This window comes from Poecilia reticulata, linkage group LG22 (assembly GCF_000633615.1).
Source record: "Poecilia reticulata strain Guanapo linkage group LG22, Guppy_female_1.0+MT, whole genome shotgun sequence".
In the NCBI taxonomy this organism is placed as follows: domain Eukaryota; kingdom Metazoa; phylum Chordata; class Actinopteri; order Cyprinodontiformes; family Poeciliidae; genus Poecilia; species Poecilia reticulata.
The window spans coordinates 7,827,004-7,842,446 of NC_024352.1; the positions used below are offsets into that span (position 1 = coordinate 7,827,004).

Consider the following 15,443-nt stretch of genomic DNA (forward strand, 5'->3'; position numbering starts at 1 on the left):
AAGTATAAAGTCCAGACCACTCAGCGACACTGTGGTTAACTCTGTCACCTCACAGCAAGTGGGGACTTGCGTCTGCTGGGGATTTTGCATGGATTTCCTTTCCAATTCCAAAGACATTCAAGTCAGGTCGATTTGAGAGGCAGCTATTTCCCCCAGGTGTGAATGTGAGTGTGACTGAATCCCATTGGGCAGGCTGATCCATTACAGAGTTGTTTACATTGCTCAGTGTGTTTATAGAATTTCACAAGCTCAGGAACATTGGTTCAGGAGTGCTTTAAAGGACCTGAAGTAACAACCTCAGCCATATGAAAGACTAACTGCATCAAAAAGACTAAAAAGACAGCATGAATAAATACATAAATTCCACATTTTGACAGATTTTTAATGGGTAGCTTAATCAGAAGTGTGTCATTCGGGATGTATTTCTGATTTAATTATGGAAAAATAACCAAATAACATGACCGCTAACGTTAGACACTGATGCGGTTTTCTGACGACGACTGGCAGATTGTCATTTGTCACATTACAAACACAAACTTCTGTGAATTTTACAGAGATGTCATGCGATGCATCGACACAAAGTAGTGCATAACTGTGAAGGGGAAAGAAAGGGACACGCGTTTGTCAAAATCTCCAAATTAAAACTGGAAGAATCTGCCGAGCATTTGCATTTACCTCCCTTTACTCTGATTTTACCAAACAAAACAAAGTGCAGCTGCCTTCAAATGTCATGTAATACCTGAGTGTAATTTATTCTGTGTATAAGCCCATCTGTTCTGGTCGCTGGAGAGCATCAGTGAACAAATGGCATGATAGGAAGCAAGAAACACAGGTCAGAGATAAAGTTAAAGAAATGTTGCATGTAAAAAAAATAATAATAACACCCCAACCTTTGTACGTCTCACAGACTGCTGTTCAACCCATCTTTTTTTCCCCCTTATTTATCCAGACCTGAGAAATCCTAAGTATTTCTCCATAGGTTTGAAATAAGAATACAAAGAAAAAAAAACATATAATAATACATTAAACGTTTTGAGAAACCTTAATTCTTTGTTGAGAAAATATACAGTCAAAGTGTTGGTAGTCCGTCTAACATGCAGACGAAGTCAATTTTGTGCTGCTGCTACATAAAGTTAAACAAAAATGGGAGTTAAAGCCGAAACATGGAAACATTTGAGACTTTTTACTTTTTCTTCTAATTAGTTTATGTAAAACATTGGCTTTTAATAATACCGCTGCAGCATTAGTTTAATAAAAAATAGGTGAGTGGCCATGATTAAAAATAAAAATAAGAAATTGGAAATTCAAAGCTAAAGGTCAGTTTAAAAAAAAATAATAATGATGAGAGGGTCCGTTATTACTTTAAAAACGTTTAACTTTTAATTTTTCCCAAGCAAATCCATGACATGGAGTGTGAGGGTTAAGTAAGTCGTGATGGGATAACCCAGCAGGCAATTTGAATAATTGTAAAAATGCTTGAGAGGAAAGCGTCACTAAATTATGCCGAGAGAAAAGAGGGAGGCATTTAACAGGCCCGCGTTACTCAGCTGGAGTTATTATTTCTGATTGAAGCCAAAAGGCCAACGCCAATAAACTTTCTACATGTTCTATAAACTCACATCATCACCCTGAATATATGGGATTTACATGGAAAATAGCAGGATATCCGTATAAAACACAGTTTCTGTCTTTTTGTTGCACACATATTTAGATCTTTAATGAAACTCTTGAAATTAAAAAGCTATAGAGTCCTTGCCAAGAAAGACAAATACCAAGAAAGCGTTGTTAAATCAAGATTTGGCAATAATAAAAAAAAATCTGATTTTTGGATACAAAAATTTAGTTTTCTTAAATTCACACAGGGGCAAATGCCACATAATGGGTCAATTACAAACCTACGCCCACAGTGATATCTGTTTAAATGTTCCTTAGCAAGTTACACCACTCTGTGTTTTTATTTAGCTTGCTACCATTGGAGTCTCTTCATCTTTTGTTTCCTAGTTCTTATTGTATATCACTCTGTGCATTTTGGTTTAAATTCTTAGTCCTTTCGGTTCATTAGATCCACTCTGTTTCCATTTAGCTTCTCCTATCTCCGGTATTCAGCCTTCCCTCAGATCTCTGCTCAGATTCTCATCCAGCAGCTGTATTTGAGGCTCTTTTTCTCACTGCTGGATTCTGTTGACGCGTTTGCCCTGCTTCCTTTGTTGACGTTTCTCCAAGTTTTCTCATTCCGAAATCCTTCGATCCGACCCCAGGCATGCATCACCTGAAGTCCTACTGTCATCACGGTTCTGGGGTGTTTGGGTTTCATCCGTTTGTATTTTGATTATTTCCTTATTTTCTTCAGCCTTTATCTGCTGTGTCTAATCCCTCCTCTGTAATTACTTTCTTGTTCTCTTGATTAACCCCGAGTGTATATATTTTCTCACCTGTGTCGTTGTTTGATGCTGGGTTCTTGCGTTCATGCATGCACTGACTGTGTTAGTGTGTTCCTAGTTTCCCCTGAGTCCACACCATGTGTTTTTGGACTGTCTTTGTTAAAATATTTTTCAGCTTGTGTCTGAAAATGTCCTGTTGCACTTCGGGTCCTCCTCAAAATCAACAAATCATGACATATGGGTCCCGGTGTGGGTAGAGCAGCACTACAACATTCTTTTATTCAAGTACGAGTAAAAAGTAGATTTCCCAGAAAAGTAAGAGTAAAACAACATTTGGTAAAAAGAAAAAAAAAAAGGTTTCTCAGTTACTAAGTAGCGAATCTTAATATCTGATTTAATATTCTAAAACGTCTCCATGCTCTTTTCTTGCATTTTAAAGACCAGAAAAAAAAACATTAAACAACAAAGCTGGTATGTAAACAAGAAGTATTAAGGTTTGTTTCTTGCATATTTTTGGTTAAAATATGTTTGCTCATCCTTATATTTAAAGGGTATCCAGCAATCTTACTCAATCTTGCTCAAGTATGAGTATAATAGTATAGGAAGATATTAAATGCAAAGGTCATTGAATCTTATTCTGTGCACTTGCCTTATCTTTGAAGTTTAGACATGTCCAGCTACCCGGAGGCAACCAATTGAGTCCATCCAGTGACCGTATATTAACCCCCAATTTACAATGCTCGCGTCTCCACCGCAGCAATTATGCACCCCATTATAGTCAATGACGGCGTTTACACTCCCTCCACACGCAAGCGCAGCACCTTAACATCACCATCCCACTAAACCTAATGACACCTGGCCCCAAAAAGCATCATCAGTTGGACGCTTCACGTATGTAATCAGCTGCACCAATGATTCAATCTCTAAACTGATCGCATTTTCCAATCTCTCTCTGTTTACAGCGTCTCCTCACCCAAACCACGTGGGCCGGGCATGTCTAAAGCTGAAGGTGTATGTCAGACCTCCAGGTAAGTCACGGTCTAACTAAACACACACACACACGCACACACAAACACACGCATGCAAGCGCACGCAGGCAAAGGTCCAGATTGCCTATCAAAGTAAAATTAGAGGAGAATAAGAGGTCTGATGGAATGCCCTGGCAACAGTCTCTGCTCTGATTCAAAGACCAGCCAGGCAACACTTTGACACCTTCAGACACAAGACACACACTCTGACAACACACGCGTTCGCACGTACAGGCGTACACAAGCGCGCACGCGAGGGCCTGCGCGCGCTTAAACACGAGTTTGGAAACGGACGTGGAGATGCGCGTGCGTGTGCATAGGCACAAAGTGGCGTACGCCACTTCACATCAAATCACTTCACATCACGCTGGGTGTGACGGAGACCTTCTGTCCTTGTAAAAAGATAACAGAGGCGGCTGAAAAGTGCTTTTTAAAAAAGGTGACCAACCCTCAGTGTGACTCTGCATACTGGATTTCCTCAGAAGATTCGAGACAGGACTCCCATCCAGTCGACACCTTTGCTTTGCAAATGTTTTTATAATCCTTGGCAAAGCAAACATTTACGCAGTTTCGTGGAATTTTATGTGATAGAGCAACACAAAGTGATGCAGTGGTGTACAAACTTTTTGTCCTGAGGGCCAAAATTGTCAAGTTGAAAGCGCTTGTGGGTCTTCTTTTCTCTTTTTATTTATGTGACATTTATTACTTTATCTGCTCAGATAATAAACTAAAGCATGCAAGAGTTTATTGACGCAAACAAAATGATTTAATTTTGTTTAGTTGCGCAACACAAAAAAGGGTCAGACATTTATTTATTTATTTATTTTACTTTTTGGGGATTGTTGGGTTGTTTTCTCAACTCAAATCTGAGTAAAACTTGCTAGATTCTTGTGGTTCTAAAATATATACATTTTTAAAAGGTTTTATTGGCTCTAGTGGCCTTTATTTGATAGTGAATTGACAGGAAAGTGAGTAATGAGAGAAAGGGGAAGACACGCAGCAAAGGTCACCAGACCAGGAATCGAACCACAGCACCCCCAATAGTTTTAAAATATTACAAAATCATGATAAATGCAAGAACCCAATCAATAGATAAGAAACTTGTGTTGAACCAGACCTTTTTCTTCATTTTTGGACAATTTCATTTGTCTGTTGACCTAAAAGAAATGTAAAAATTGTCCAGGTCACTCTGTGGTCAGAGGCCACATAAAATCTTCCAGAAGGCTGCAAATGGCCACTTAGCCACACTTTGGACACCCATGAAACAGTGTACAATTAAGTGAAAATAAAAAAATAAATGACACCTAATTTTCTAACAAATTAAAATCTGAAAGTGTGATGTGCATTTGCTTGATTACTATGTTTGTGGCTCTGTAGGCTAGTTGGAAACAAAAAAATACCTTCAAGATAACAGCTGTGTGCTTAAATATTAGTTTATCAATCAAATCAAAAGATCATTTTTTGTCTGGCTTTGATAAAACATCTATTAAGGTGAAAAGATATTCAATATTACATTACTCCTCAAGCGCAGAGGTAGCTAAATATTCATATTTTGATGGCATATTAGTCGGTTTTACCTCAGGTGGCCCTTTTGGTGTCTAGAAAATAAATAATATAACTATTATTTATACTTTAGCTGTATTTTTCTTTTAAAATAAATTTTGAAAGCTGTGTATCATTTTGATGGTGGTCTATCACATGAATTTGCCAATAAAATATAAATGTTTGCGATTATATTGTGGCGAAATGTGAAAAAAAATTCAAGGGCTGTAAGTACTTCCGAAGAGTACAGCATGAGTTTTGTAACATTGGTGACTTTTACGTAACAGATTAATTATTGATTTGTTTTTCTAAATGTGGCCGGCTTGTTTCTAAATGTGAAGATGAGGCTCTACTTCGCTGCCTTGCTTTTTTTTATATATATATATATATATATATATATATATATATATAAATAATCTACTTCCAAAATGGCTTCCTGGGTGCAGATTGGGGCTCGGCGCTCTCACAAGTGTTCCTTCCTCGTCGACCTCTGATTCTACCGTTTAAAAATACCTCAAAGGAAACCTAACATACATGGGGATCACATTCTGGCTTACATTACACTACACCTCCACTATTTAAAAAAAATAAAAAATTACATGTGCGTTTGTTCTAATACCAATTTGACCTCGGGAGGGTTCAAAAATAAACCTGATTGAAAGAATCAAACCTGTGTAGTAACACCCCAGACAACGGCACGGCTTTGAAGATCATCACAAAGGAATGTCAGCTTTTTTTTCTTTCTTTTTTTCTCACAGCTTTCCAGCCTCAGATCATTCCATACTCCACTACAGAGGAAGAAAAATCTCTCCTACATTATTACTGATACAACATACGTTCTTTTATTGTCATTGCTGCTGCTTTTCATTAAGTTTCTGTTGTTTTTTTTTATCTGTGTGCAGTTGAAGTAATCTGTCTGACATTGCAACTTTCATCTCCTCGGTGAAATGCTGTCACTGTGTGAGTGAGCTGTGTTTCATATCTGTGCTGTATGAGCGGATGTGTGTGTGTGCGTGTGTGAGTGTCAGCTGCTCCAGATTCAGAGTCTCTGTGATTAAACTGTAATTAGGTTGGTTAACCCCCCTGCAGAGCTCTGTTGCTGTCGTCTTCGTCTCCCTCTTTTCGGCTCTGCATTTCTTTCTGCTGTGTACTCTTTGCCTTTCATTAGCTGTTCAAGGATGAAGAGGGGTTTTTTGTTTTTTTTGTGATTTGTCACTCGCTTTCTGTCTTCCGCCCCACCCTGACAGATCCACTTGTCTCTCCTTTGTTGTTGTTTTTTTTGTTGTTGTTTTGTTTTAAAGTCTGTCATTTTTTGCATCTGTCTGCGTGTCCTTCTCGGTTCAGATATTTTGTCGTTTTCTTTTTCTTTGCCTCTGTTCCAGATGGGTCGGGATACGATTCTCCGGAGCCGTTCCTGACCGACGGAGGTCCGGGCTCCGGCGCAGCAGGCTGGGCAGTTCTGTTTGCGGCTCTGGCCCCGCTCGTCCTGGGACCCGTCTTCAGGCTGTGACTACCCCACCCACCCCCGTCTCCCTCCTCTTCCCGGAGCGCCCATCCTGGGATAATGGGCTGGGCTGGCTGTCCCTCTAAATCCACCACCCCTCAGGGAAGCCCTCTGTCCTCCACTCTCCTTCTTCTTCCCACCTCCACCTGCAGTATGACCACCAACCACCCTCCACTGCCAGCCCCCTTTTATGGCGCCCAGCCACAGACACCCTTTCCTGGATTACCTGCAATGTTTTTTTGTTTTTTTTTTAAGGCAGTCTGGGAAGCTACCTTTCCTTCTCTTATCCCTGAATCGTCGGTGGAGCAGCACCTTTTAGCTGAAAACACAAGAGAAATGTCTCAGCACTCATATCAGGGGGTCCTTTTTTGACTCTTGCCCACTGATGGGGTTAGATGTAGCCATGGCTATGATTAAACTTGTCGTTCCAGTGCAGTCCCCATCCTCCGATCACGGCGGGGTGGGGTTTTGTGGGGAGGGGGGTGAGAGGGACGTCGTACGACAGGCCTGAATGCACAAAAATTGGTTTTTCGCTGCTTCCTCGATCTATGAATTGGAAGTGACCAAGCTCGCATTGAAATATGAATTCAATAGGACGTAGACCATCTCCAAAGTGCAATGAGGATAGGAGTAATTACGACGAGAGCAGGAGAAAAGTGACCTGGACTTTGCTGCGATGTGCAAAGAAAAGTGTGAAAGAATACAGCTGAGGGAAAAAAATAAAAAATAGATCTCACTGCAGTAAGTTAAGAAGTGTAACTTACTGCAGTGCCCAGGAAACTTATTCATACAACTTGAGCTTTGTACAATTTCGTAATCTCCAACCACAAGTTTTAGTGTATTTTCCAGACATTTTATACTGTAGAACTTTGCAACATAGCACATAATTGTGACAGGGAAGTAAAAGACATACATTTTTTTTTATATATATATAAAATATTCCATCTTTCTCTCCATGTCTTTTGGGGTTGTAGCTCTGCCAGCTTTCCACATTTCTACAACAGCTTGTCTCATCCTTAATGGTGAAATACCTGCAGTTTAATTAGACTGGATAAAGAGTCTGCAAACCTCAATTTTCAAGTCCCGACACAGATTCTTAATTGCATCTAGGCCTAAATTTTGACTGGGCCATTCTAACACGTGAACACTTTGATCTAAGCTCCTCCACTGCGTTTCTAGTTGTATTTTCAAGGCGGTCTCAAATGTTCTGTGGTTTTTTAATACATGTCAGCATAGTTGGACACTCATCTCTTGATAGATTTGGTTTCTTTCCATAATCGGATGATGGAATGAAAGCGCTCTGTGAGAAAAGAGTTGAATTCTAATCGGCGCCGCACTTTTCACACTTTTACGCGCAAAAACAGTTGGAACAATTATATTACTCGGTGTTGCTCTAAAACAGTAAAACACATATAAGTTGATGCAATGTGACAAAATGTGAAAAAGTTCAAGTGGTACAAAGACTTTTGGCAAAACACGGCACGCCGTGTGCGTTCGCTACGACTTTCCTGGAGCTCTGAATTTGCATTTTGGCGACAAGTATAACCATAGCCTGTTTTAACGGGGCGGGGGACTGGGTGGGACGTCATGGGTGGGTTTGGTGGGATGTAGATTTTCAGGTGGGCTGTGTTTTGTCTTTTATGTGTTTCTAAACAAAGCATTTATCACGGCCTGGCCTGCACAGGCGTATCCAGCACTAGCTAATGTTGTCTGGGTCGGGTGACTTTTGGAACCAGGACTTTCTCTTGTATGAATGTACCACTGGCCACCCACCTCTTTGTTATTTTCTTTGTTGTTTTTTAGTTTTTCTCCGTATTGTCATGACTGTGGTCACTTACAGTACCTTCTCTTGGATTGGCAGGATTTTATCAATGGCTCTGAGATTCGACGAGAAGGCGGGGGTGAAGGGTGGGAGGGCAGAGGGGAGGGCAGGTGAGAAAAGGAGGCGACACTCAAGTTGCATGACCACTGTGAAACCTTCAGATCAAACTTGTTTCTATTGATATATTTTTTCATGGTGAGAAAAAAAAAAGAAGAAAAATCAGAAAACATCCCGCTTCAACTCTCTTGCTCTCCCTGAGACTTTTTCAGACATCAAAGGCGGGGGAAAGGGGGAGGTGGGGTAGGGGGGGCAATATTCAGACTCCTTCCTCACACAGTTTCTCCTGTCTGGGCTCTCAGTCGTTGATGGATTAGCTTGGGCTGGAAAGATAAATGGACCCGCAGGGCGAAACTGACTGGAAATCGGCCCCCGAAGCCCAACTCGGATCACGACGGACGTAAACAAGGACTGAAGCTGATCCCGGGTCCAGGGGGTTAAACCAATAAGGGAAGCACATAGACTGTGGCAAATGAGGCGAGGTGTGTGAGCAAGCTGTGTGTGAGGTAGCATTACAGAAACACATATATGCACACGCAGACACACCCCCACACACACACACATAAACACTTAAAGCGACAGTGAAAGCCCACACGGACAAGAGCGAACAATCAAAGAAAGAGTGTGTTTGATGGGACTCAAGCATAAAGAGTAAGCACTGTGAACACAAACGCACGCACACACACACACACACACACGTAACAATCCATAAACAGATAACCACACTTGCCAACATACATGCAAAAAAATGAGTGCAGTTGTAGACATTTACAAAGACATGCAAACGTGTACAAAACACAAACAAGGGGAAAAGCTTGTTCCCCTATTCCATCTTATTTTTGTAGCATTTAAAAATCACTGTTAATTACTCCTTGGTGGAATGCAGTGATGAGGTTATCGCCTCAGAAGGATTACAACAACAACAAAAATAATGTGTCTTCTTCTGTTCCACTGATGCTGTCCCTCTATCGTTTCTTCTTTTTCCCCGCCGGTTCGTGATCCACAGTTGGTAGCGGCTTTAGGATGCCTCCGGGTCCAAGCGTCATGTATGAGTTTTGTCTCCTTTTCTGTTCGTGGTGTTTTCAGGGCGGGCCTTCGACGTCGGGGTCTTTCGGTCGGGACGGTGGCGTGCTCAGAAGTCGGCTCGGGGAGAGAAACACACAAATAAAGATTGTCTTTTGTCTACTCGAAAACAACCTGCCTGAGTGGAATTTCTTCAGTGGAAACGTGAATTTATTCTCGTTTTATGCATTTCTCCCCCCCTTCCTCCTCCTCCCAAAGGGCAGATGATTGTATTTATGTATTAGACTGCACCTGGGTCTTTATTTGCCCAGTTCATCTTTCTCTGACGTCAGTCTTGGAATGGAGATTATTGAGCTCTGCCAGTCAAAGCATGAAATTATTCAGAAGAAATCACCCTCTCTCATCTTCAGCTGTTTCCCCCTCAGGGAAGTGACAGCTAATCTGAACTGCTGACAACGTGGAGACAGAATAGCTTGATAGCCTTTCCTCTTGTGTTTCTATCAGATTTCCTGCATGGTGACTGACCAGCAATGGGAAGTAACAAAAGAGCATGTCTTCAAATGCTGTTCCGGGGTTTTAATTGTCTTGAATATTTCGATGGTCAGTTGCTTTCCACGGTATTACAATTTTTGGAGGGATATATTGTGTCTTTTACTGCACTACATTGATTTTATAGATAGAGTTAACAGGTTACTTTGAAAATGTTCTGTATAAAATGATCAGATTTTTAAAAATACACCATTTAAATAATACTAAGTGGTTACCACAAGAAAACGGTGTCAAGTTTTCATTTCTCCGTGACTGCGTTTCCGTTGCTTCTTAATTCCCACAGGAGCCGGCCCGTGGAGTAAGCAAACCCTGCGACTTCTTCGGCGCTCCTGGTGGCCCGTGGGCTCCAGGTTCACCTGAGTTTAGACAGGACAGGTTACAAAAACACCTATTGCATACATTTTAGACTGGTTAGCAGTATCAAGTTAATCCAGTTAATCCTCCACAGATTTAGCCTTACAGTCATATTTTAACCCTTTCATGCATAGTGGTCACTACAGTGGACATCTATCTAAAAGCCATTTTTTTGTGCTTCTTGTGGATTTTTATGTTATAAATGCAAACAGACCACTGAAGTGGACACTAATGCATCATAAAATACACCATCAACTACTGGCCATCAGCTGCAAATGCAATAAATTATTTTTGTTAAATCCAATATGGCCGATAGACAAAAAAGCATGCCAACTGACCCGGTCCCTGCTTTTTCTGTAGACGACAGCAGGTAAAAAAAAATATTGTGACATCAGATAACCCCTAAAGAACAATACTACTGATGGATTTTTCAATTAACTATTTTGTATTTGGAGAAAATTACAATTGATCACCTAAAAACAAAACAAAAAAATTTACAAAACCTTTTTTTTTTTTTACCTTTTTATCATGCCTTAAGAAAATAAAAATATTGAGAAAAAAATCCTGACACAAAGGAACATAAGGTTCATTTTATCCAAATGTTTCTTCTGACTGACAGGAAAATTTACTTTCTGGAGGGAACTAAAGATTAGGGTGATGGCAAGGAGCCCTTCTGAACACTTGGAGGTTATCACTGGAGATAAATCATCAAGATATCCATGGAGCTGGTAATTATGAAAATAGTTTAAATGCTGAAATGCCAGTAAGGATTTCCTCACTGATTACTGAGAAGAGTTTAAATGATTTTTTTTTTTATCATTTATTGTTTTTAGTTAAAATGTAAATAAAATATTATTCCTATCAGAAACACAAGTCTTTGTTGAATGAAAAATCATTTTAAATCTGAATCTGCCAATTCTGAGCTGTGTAATTCTGGGTTTAACTACATGCCAGGTTTAAGAGAGGAAATGGCTTCAAAAAATTCAAAAGTTTTTGCCAGACACTTTTCACGTTTTAAAGTCTTTTTTACATTTTAAAGTCAATGAGATGCCAGAGGACATGCTGTAATTTTCTCTGTCGTGTGATTGCAGGCATGAATTACAGCAGCACTTACAAGGAAAAATTTCTCTCATTCTATCAAATAAACCTGAAAGTTATCAAGCATCTGTTTGATTTGCAATAGCGGGATATATTCTGACTGTCTAATTCAGACTTGTAATATCTCATAGTAAGTTTAAGGCAAAGAAATTGTGATAGAGGTAAAACACAGAGCACAGAGTTTTATTGAACTACCTAGACATCCGGTGAACTGGGCCAGAAATTTCAGGACGGAACACGTAAATATAATACCTATTTTGGGCCAAACAGGCTGTACTGTCTTGAAACTACTTTCATTCCTGCTCTGACTGATGCCAAAGATGTGGGGAGGCATGCAGAGAAACCAAACCAGAATGGTATATAGTGCAAAACATACTTCCTATCTACACATTCACATCTCCAAAGAGTCCTGGTGACTAGGATTAGCAATCTCACAACAATCTCAAGGTCATAGAAACACCAAAGTTTGAGAAACCAGCTTAGTTTCTGTTTGAAAAAGAGAAAAATGCTTTATTTTGGTTGAAATTAGTCTACATTTGTCTAAATTAGTTGTTCTCAACCTCTTTAGTTGAGAAATCCATTTGAAAAAGCAAAAATATTTTAAAAAATTACCTTCCCCAGATTACTATCATGATGTTTTTGAAACACATAATTTACCCCAAAATGATTTAAACCCTTGGTAGATTTAGAATAGAAGTATTTGACTGAGATTATTGTCCTACATCAGGCAAAAGAACGAGAGAAGTGAGGTTGAAAGCATTGATCCTCATTATTTTGCTTTTTGTTTTATTTTAATGAGATCACCTTTATGAAGGGTAAAGACCATGGTGTTCAAAATCAGATGGGTTTTTTTTTTTTTTACATGGTCTTTGAAGGGTTTTAGCAAGACTCCCCACTGGGGAATTGCGCTCACATCTCCAGATTGCACCCACACTTAACTGGACTAGTTGCTGGAAGACCAAAGGGAAGCCGAGTTCTTCAAGCTGCAGTTTGAATGTGAAATATTGGGCTGTCAAAGAAAATTATTTTTAACAAAAAGTTTTGCAATGTTTACGGTAGCACATACAAGAAGACGGGTAGACTTTCACTCCACCGTGCAACGCCTGCTAGCAGAGCAAAATCCGAGTTGAGCGATGTTGTTGTTTTTTGTTCTGACATCAGATCTAGATTTTTGATCTGTGGTGAGACAGGCTGTCTGCAGCATATTTCCACAGACTTGGCGAAATAGCCTGTGGCAACATGCTTCTGGTTTCAAATCATCTCTCATTTGTGCTCTAATTGGTAGATTACGTTGGAATCTGTTTTATCAAACGTATTTTTACGTTAACATAGGTTTGGAAGCTATCGAAGGAGTGCAAAAACCAAAGTTTGTTCAACTTTAAGGTTTATTGTGTAAGCTGTTGCACTAAAACCTTTCTAAATTTATCAGAGCTCCACATCAACGCAACTCTAAACTCTGAGGAGTTTAGGGTTGTGTTGGTAAATCCTCCTTGTGAAGGAACCAGGACGTTACGAAATTATACAGACCAAACCAGTTTTCTAGGGGATTCAATGAAAGGATACAAGCAAAAGAGGTTTTTCTGCCGAGAATGTTGCACACTGCAAATTGCGCAATTCCACCCGCTGCACCCAAGTCATAAACACATAATCCAAAATATCTCTGTGTTTGGGCACCAATCATTTTGAGCTGAACACACAGAGAACCAAACGGTTGAAGTTGTTTTTATACTTGTAAATCTCACTGGAACTATTACGTAATCATATAAATGTCCCTCGCAAAGCAACTAAACACATTAAGTTTATTTTCACATTTTGCCTTTTGTGATGGCCAAATAGCAAACACTTCATATTTGTTTTTGCTAGCAAAAAAGAGAAAAATCCTAACCTTTTCCTTACACTTTGCAATTCCTCTTCTTTGTATTACTCAAGCAAAGAAAAACACCAATAAAATAAACTAAAGTTCATGTTTGTATGACAAAACATACAAAAAATAAAAATCAAGGGAGGTGAACACTTTTGCAAAGCATTTTCTACGGGGTCATCTGAAGAAATCTCGTTCACAAAATCAAAATAGTCTGTTTCGTACCAGTCACTGTGAGGTGATGAACACACAGAGACTCTCGGGCCTCAAGTTGTTTAATTTTCATGAGTCTCGCTGCAACTATTATGAAATCATATTATGAGCCTTACAAGATCATGCTCAGGCTTTTTCCTCCTCATCTGTAAATATGATGCCAGGGCTTTTCTTTGAGAGCCCAACAGGTGCACACTGCCTAACCTCAAACACTTCAGGTCGTCGTTCCCTGTAAGTTTAGTTCAGATGAACAAAGTCATCCAAGTAGATCCCTGTTATATGTTTTTTGTTTTCCGCAGCTCTTATTTGATAAATCTAGTGAAAAGGGAGGGGGCAACTTGCAGTAAATGGCTGAGGCTGGTATCAAACCCCTAACCCGCTGTGGGAGGAATCAGCCGCTCCACGTGGGGCACACGGTCTAAGTGAACTACAGAGGCTCCCCGCAGATCCGGTTCTCCAGCCCTGCTGAAAAAAAAATCGAGAGTGCTCAGAAGATCAAACAAGCGCAACAACAGTGCTCAAAGACAGTGGAAAGAAATGCCAAAGAACAAAAGTGGATCCAAGAAACAGTTTGAGGAAAAAAAAAAGGCTGAAATGCTTAAAGAAAACTCCTGGTGGAAACATTCTTCTTTGGAGCTAAGTGAGCTGTGAAACATGTCCTCATCTGGACATGTGCACGGATTATCTTCTGTAGGTATTTCTTGATAAAATAACATGAGAAATATTTCAAGAAATGCTGGGGAAAAGTCTTTAAAAACTTTTGTAATATTATTTCATTTTATGTTTTTTTATTTTATTTTATTTTATTTTAGAAGTCCAAGGTCCAAGGTTGTACGTAACCATAGCAGAATTGCATTTTGGGGGCCCAGTTTAAGGTACGATCCTTTCAATCACACCAGAGAGTTGAGGATAATGAGAGGAAGTTTCATGAGACAGAAGTAGTCCCAGAGGTCTGACCATAGCAGAGCAGAATAAATTACAGCATCATTGAAAGAAGACTTAAAAATATACATTTCTAAATATAAAAGCCTTTCTTGGTATTCATGATGAAATATAACATTGTCACAATCTGATAATCTTGAGTAAATGTACTACAGTTTAATAGTGTCGAGACATTATTTAACTCGACACTATTAAACTGTTTTTAACTGCTATTAAAAAAGAATGATCTGTCATTCTTTTTTAATTTCAATACTTATTCTATCCATTTACGATGGAAAGACCTCCTTGCCATCTTCCGAATCCTAATTACAACTAAAGACTAAAATCTGGCTATTACCAAATGCCAACATTACTTAAAGTCAGAAAAAAAAATCAAACCTACGTCATTGTCCTACGTGTTTCAAACATTTTCCAAACATTTTATGTTTGAAATCTGGTGTAGATTTCAAACATGCTGAAATTTATAAACCTTCTCTTGAAGATCTCCTTGCCTTCTTAGCTCAGCAGGCTTTCATCAGTCCAGACATTACCAGAGCGACGTGATCGTCTCTCTTCCACCAGCGGACCTACTGCTAGCGTAAAACATTCAGCAGCTTTGCTTCAAAAGCGTTATTTGAAACCACTGACTTGTCAGTTTTGGCAACATGATGCACAAAAAAAATATAAGAAGCATTGTTTGGAGGGAAAAGCGAGGTGCATGAATAATAGATGAGCCTTAGTTTGCCATGTTTGGGCCTCGAAAAGCAGGCTAATGGCTATTGATGTCTCCGGTTTCAAACAAATTGCCTCGTATGAGAGCTCAATTCAAACGGAAAAAAAAGAGAGGGTGCTCTGGTGAGGAGGAGAGTAGGGAATGAAATTATCTCCTCATATTGAGATGCACGCTTGGTCAGCCAATTCTTTGTCCTGACAAGTATCAGGTACGGGCGGAATTAGCCCAATGTAAAATTAAGCTCGATCAAGCAAGGCCTCGAAACATTTCCCACATTCCCATATCTCAACCCTTGTGAGAGGAAAGATGGATGAGTGATGCAACTGGAGCGGAGCCAGAAATTACCAGATGTGCTGC

General features: G+C 39.7%; 1 protein-coding gene across 2 annotated transcripts in view; it reads left to right on the forward strand.

Moving 5' to 3' along the window:
- Positions 1-9,530, forward strand: part of efna2a (ephrin-A2a) — a 111,715-nt gene extending 102,185 nt beyond the window's left edge. The window contains exons 3-4 of one of the 2 annotated variants that reach the window (XM_017302528.1): positions 3,344-3,409; positions 6,334-9,530. In XM_017302528.1, the coding sequence (XP_017158017.1) occupies positions 3,344-3,409; positions 6,334-6,461 (194 nt within the window). In that variant the 3' untranslated portion in view covers positions 6,462-9,530. The remainder of the gene's footprint in view (positions 1-3,343; positions 3,410-6,333) is intronic. The other variant, XM_008399172.2, reaches the window with a different exon arrangement.
- The last annotated feature ends 5,913 nt before the right edge of the window (positions 9,531-15,443 follow it).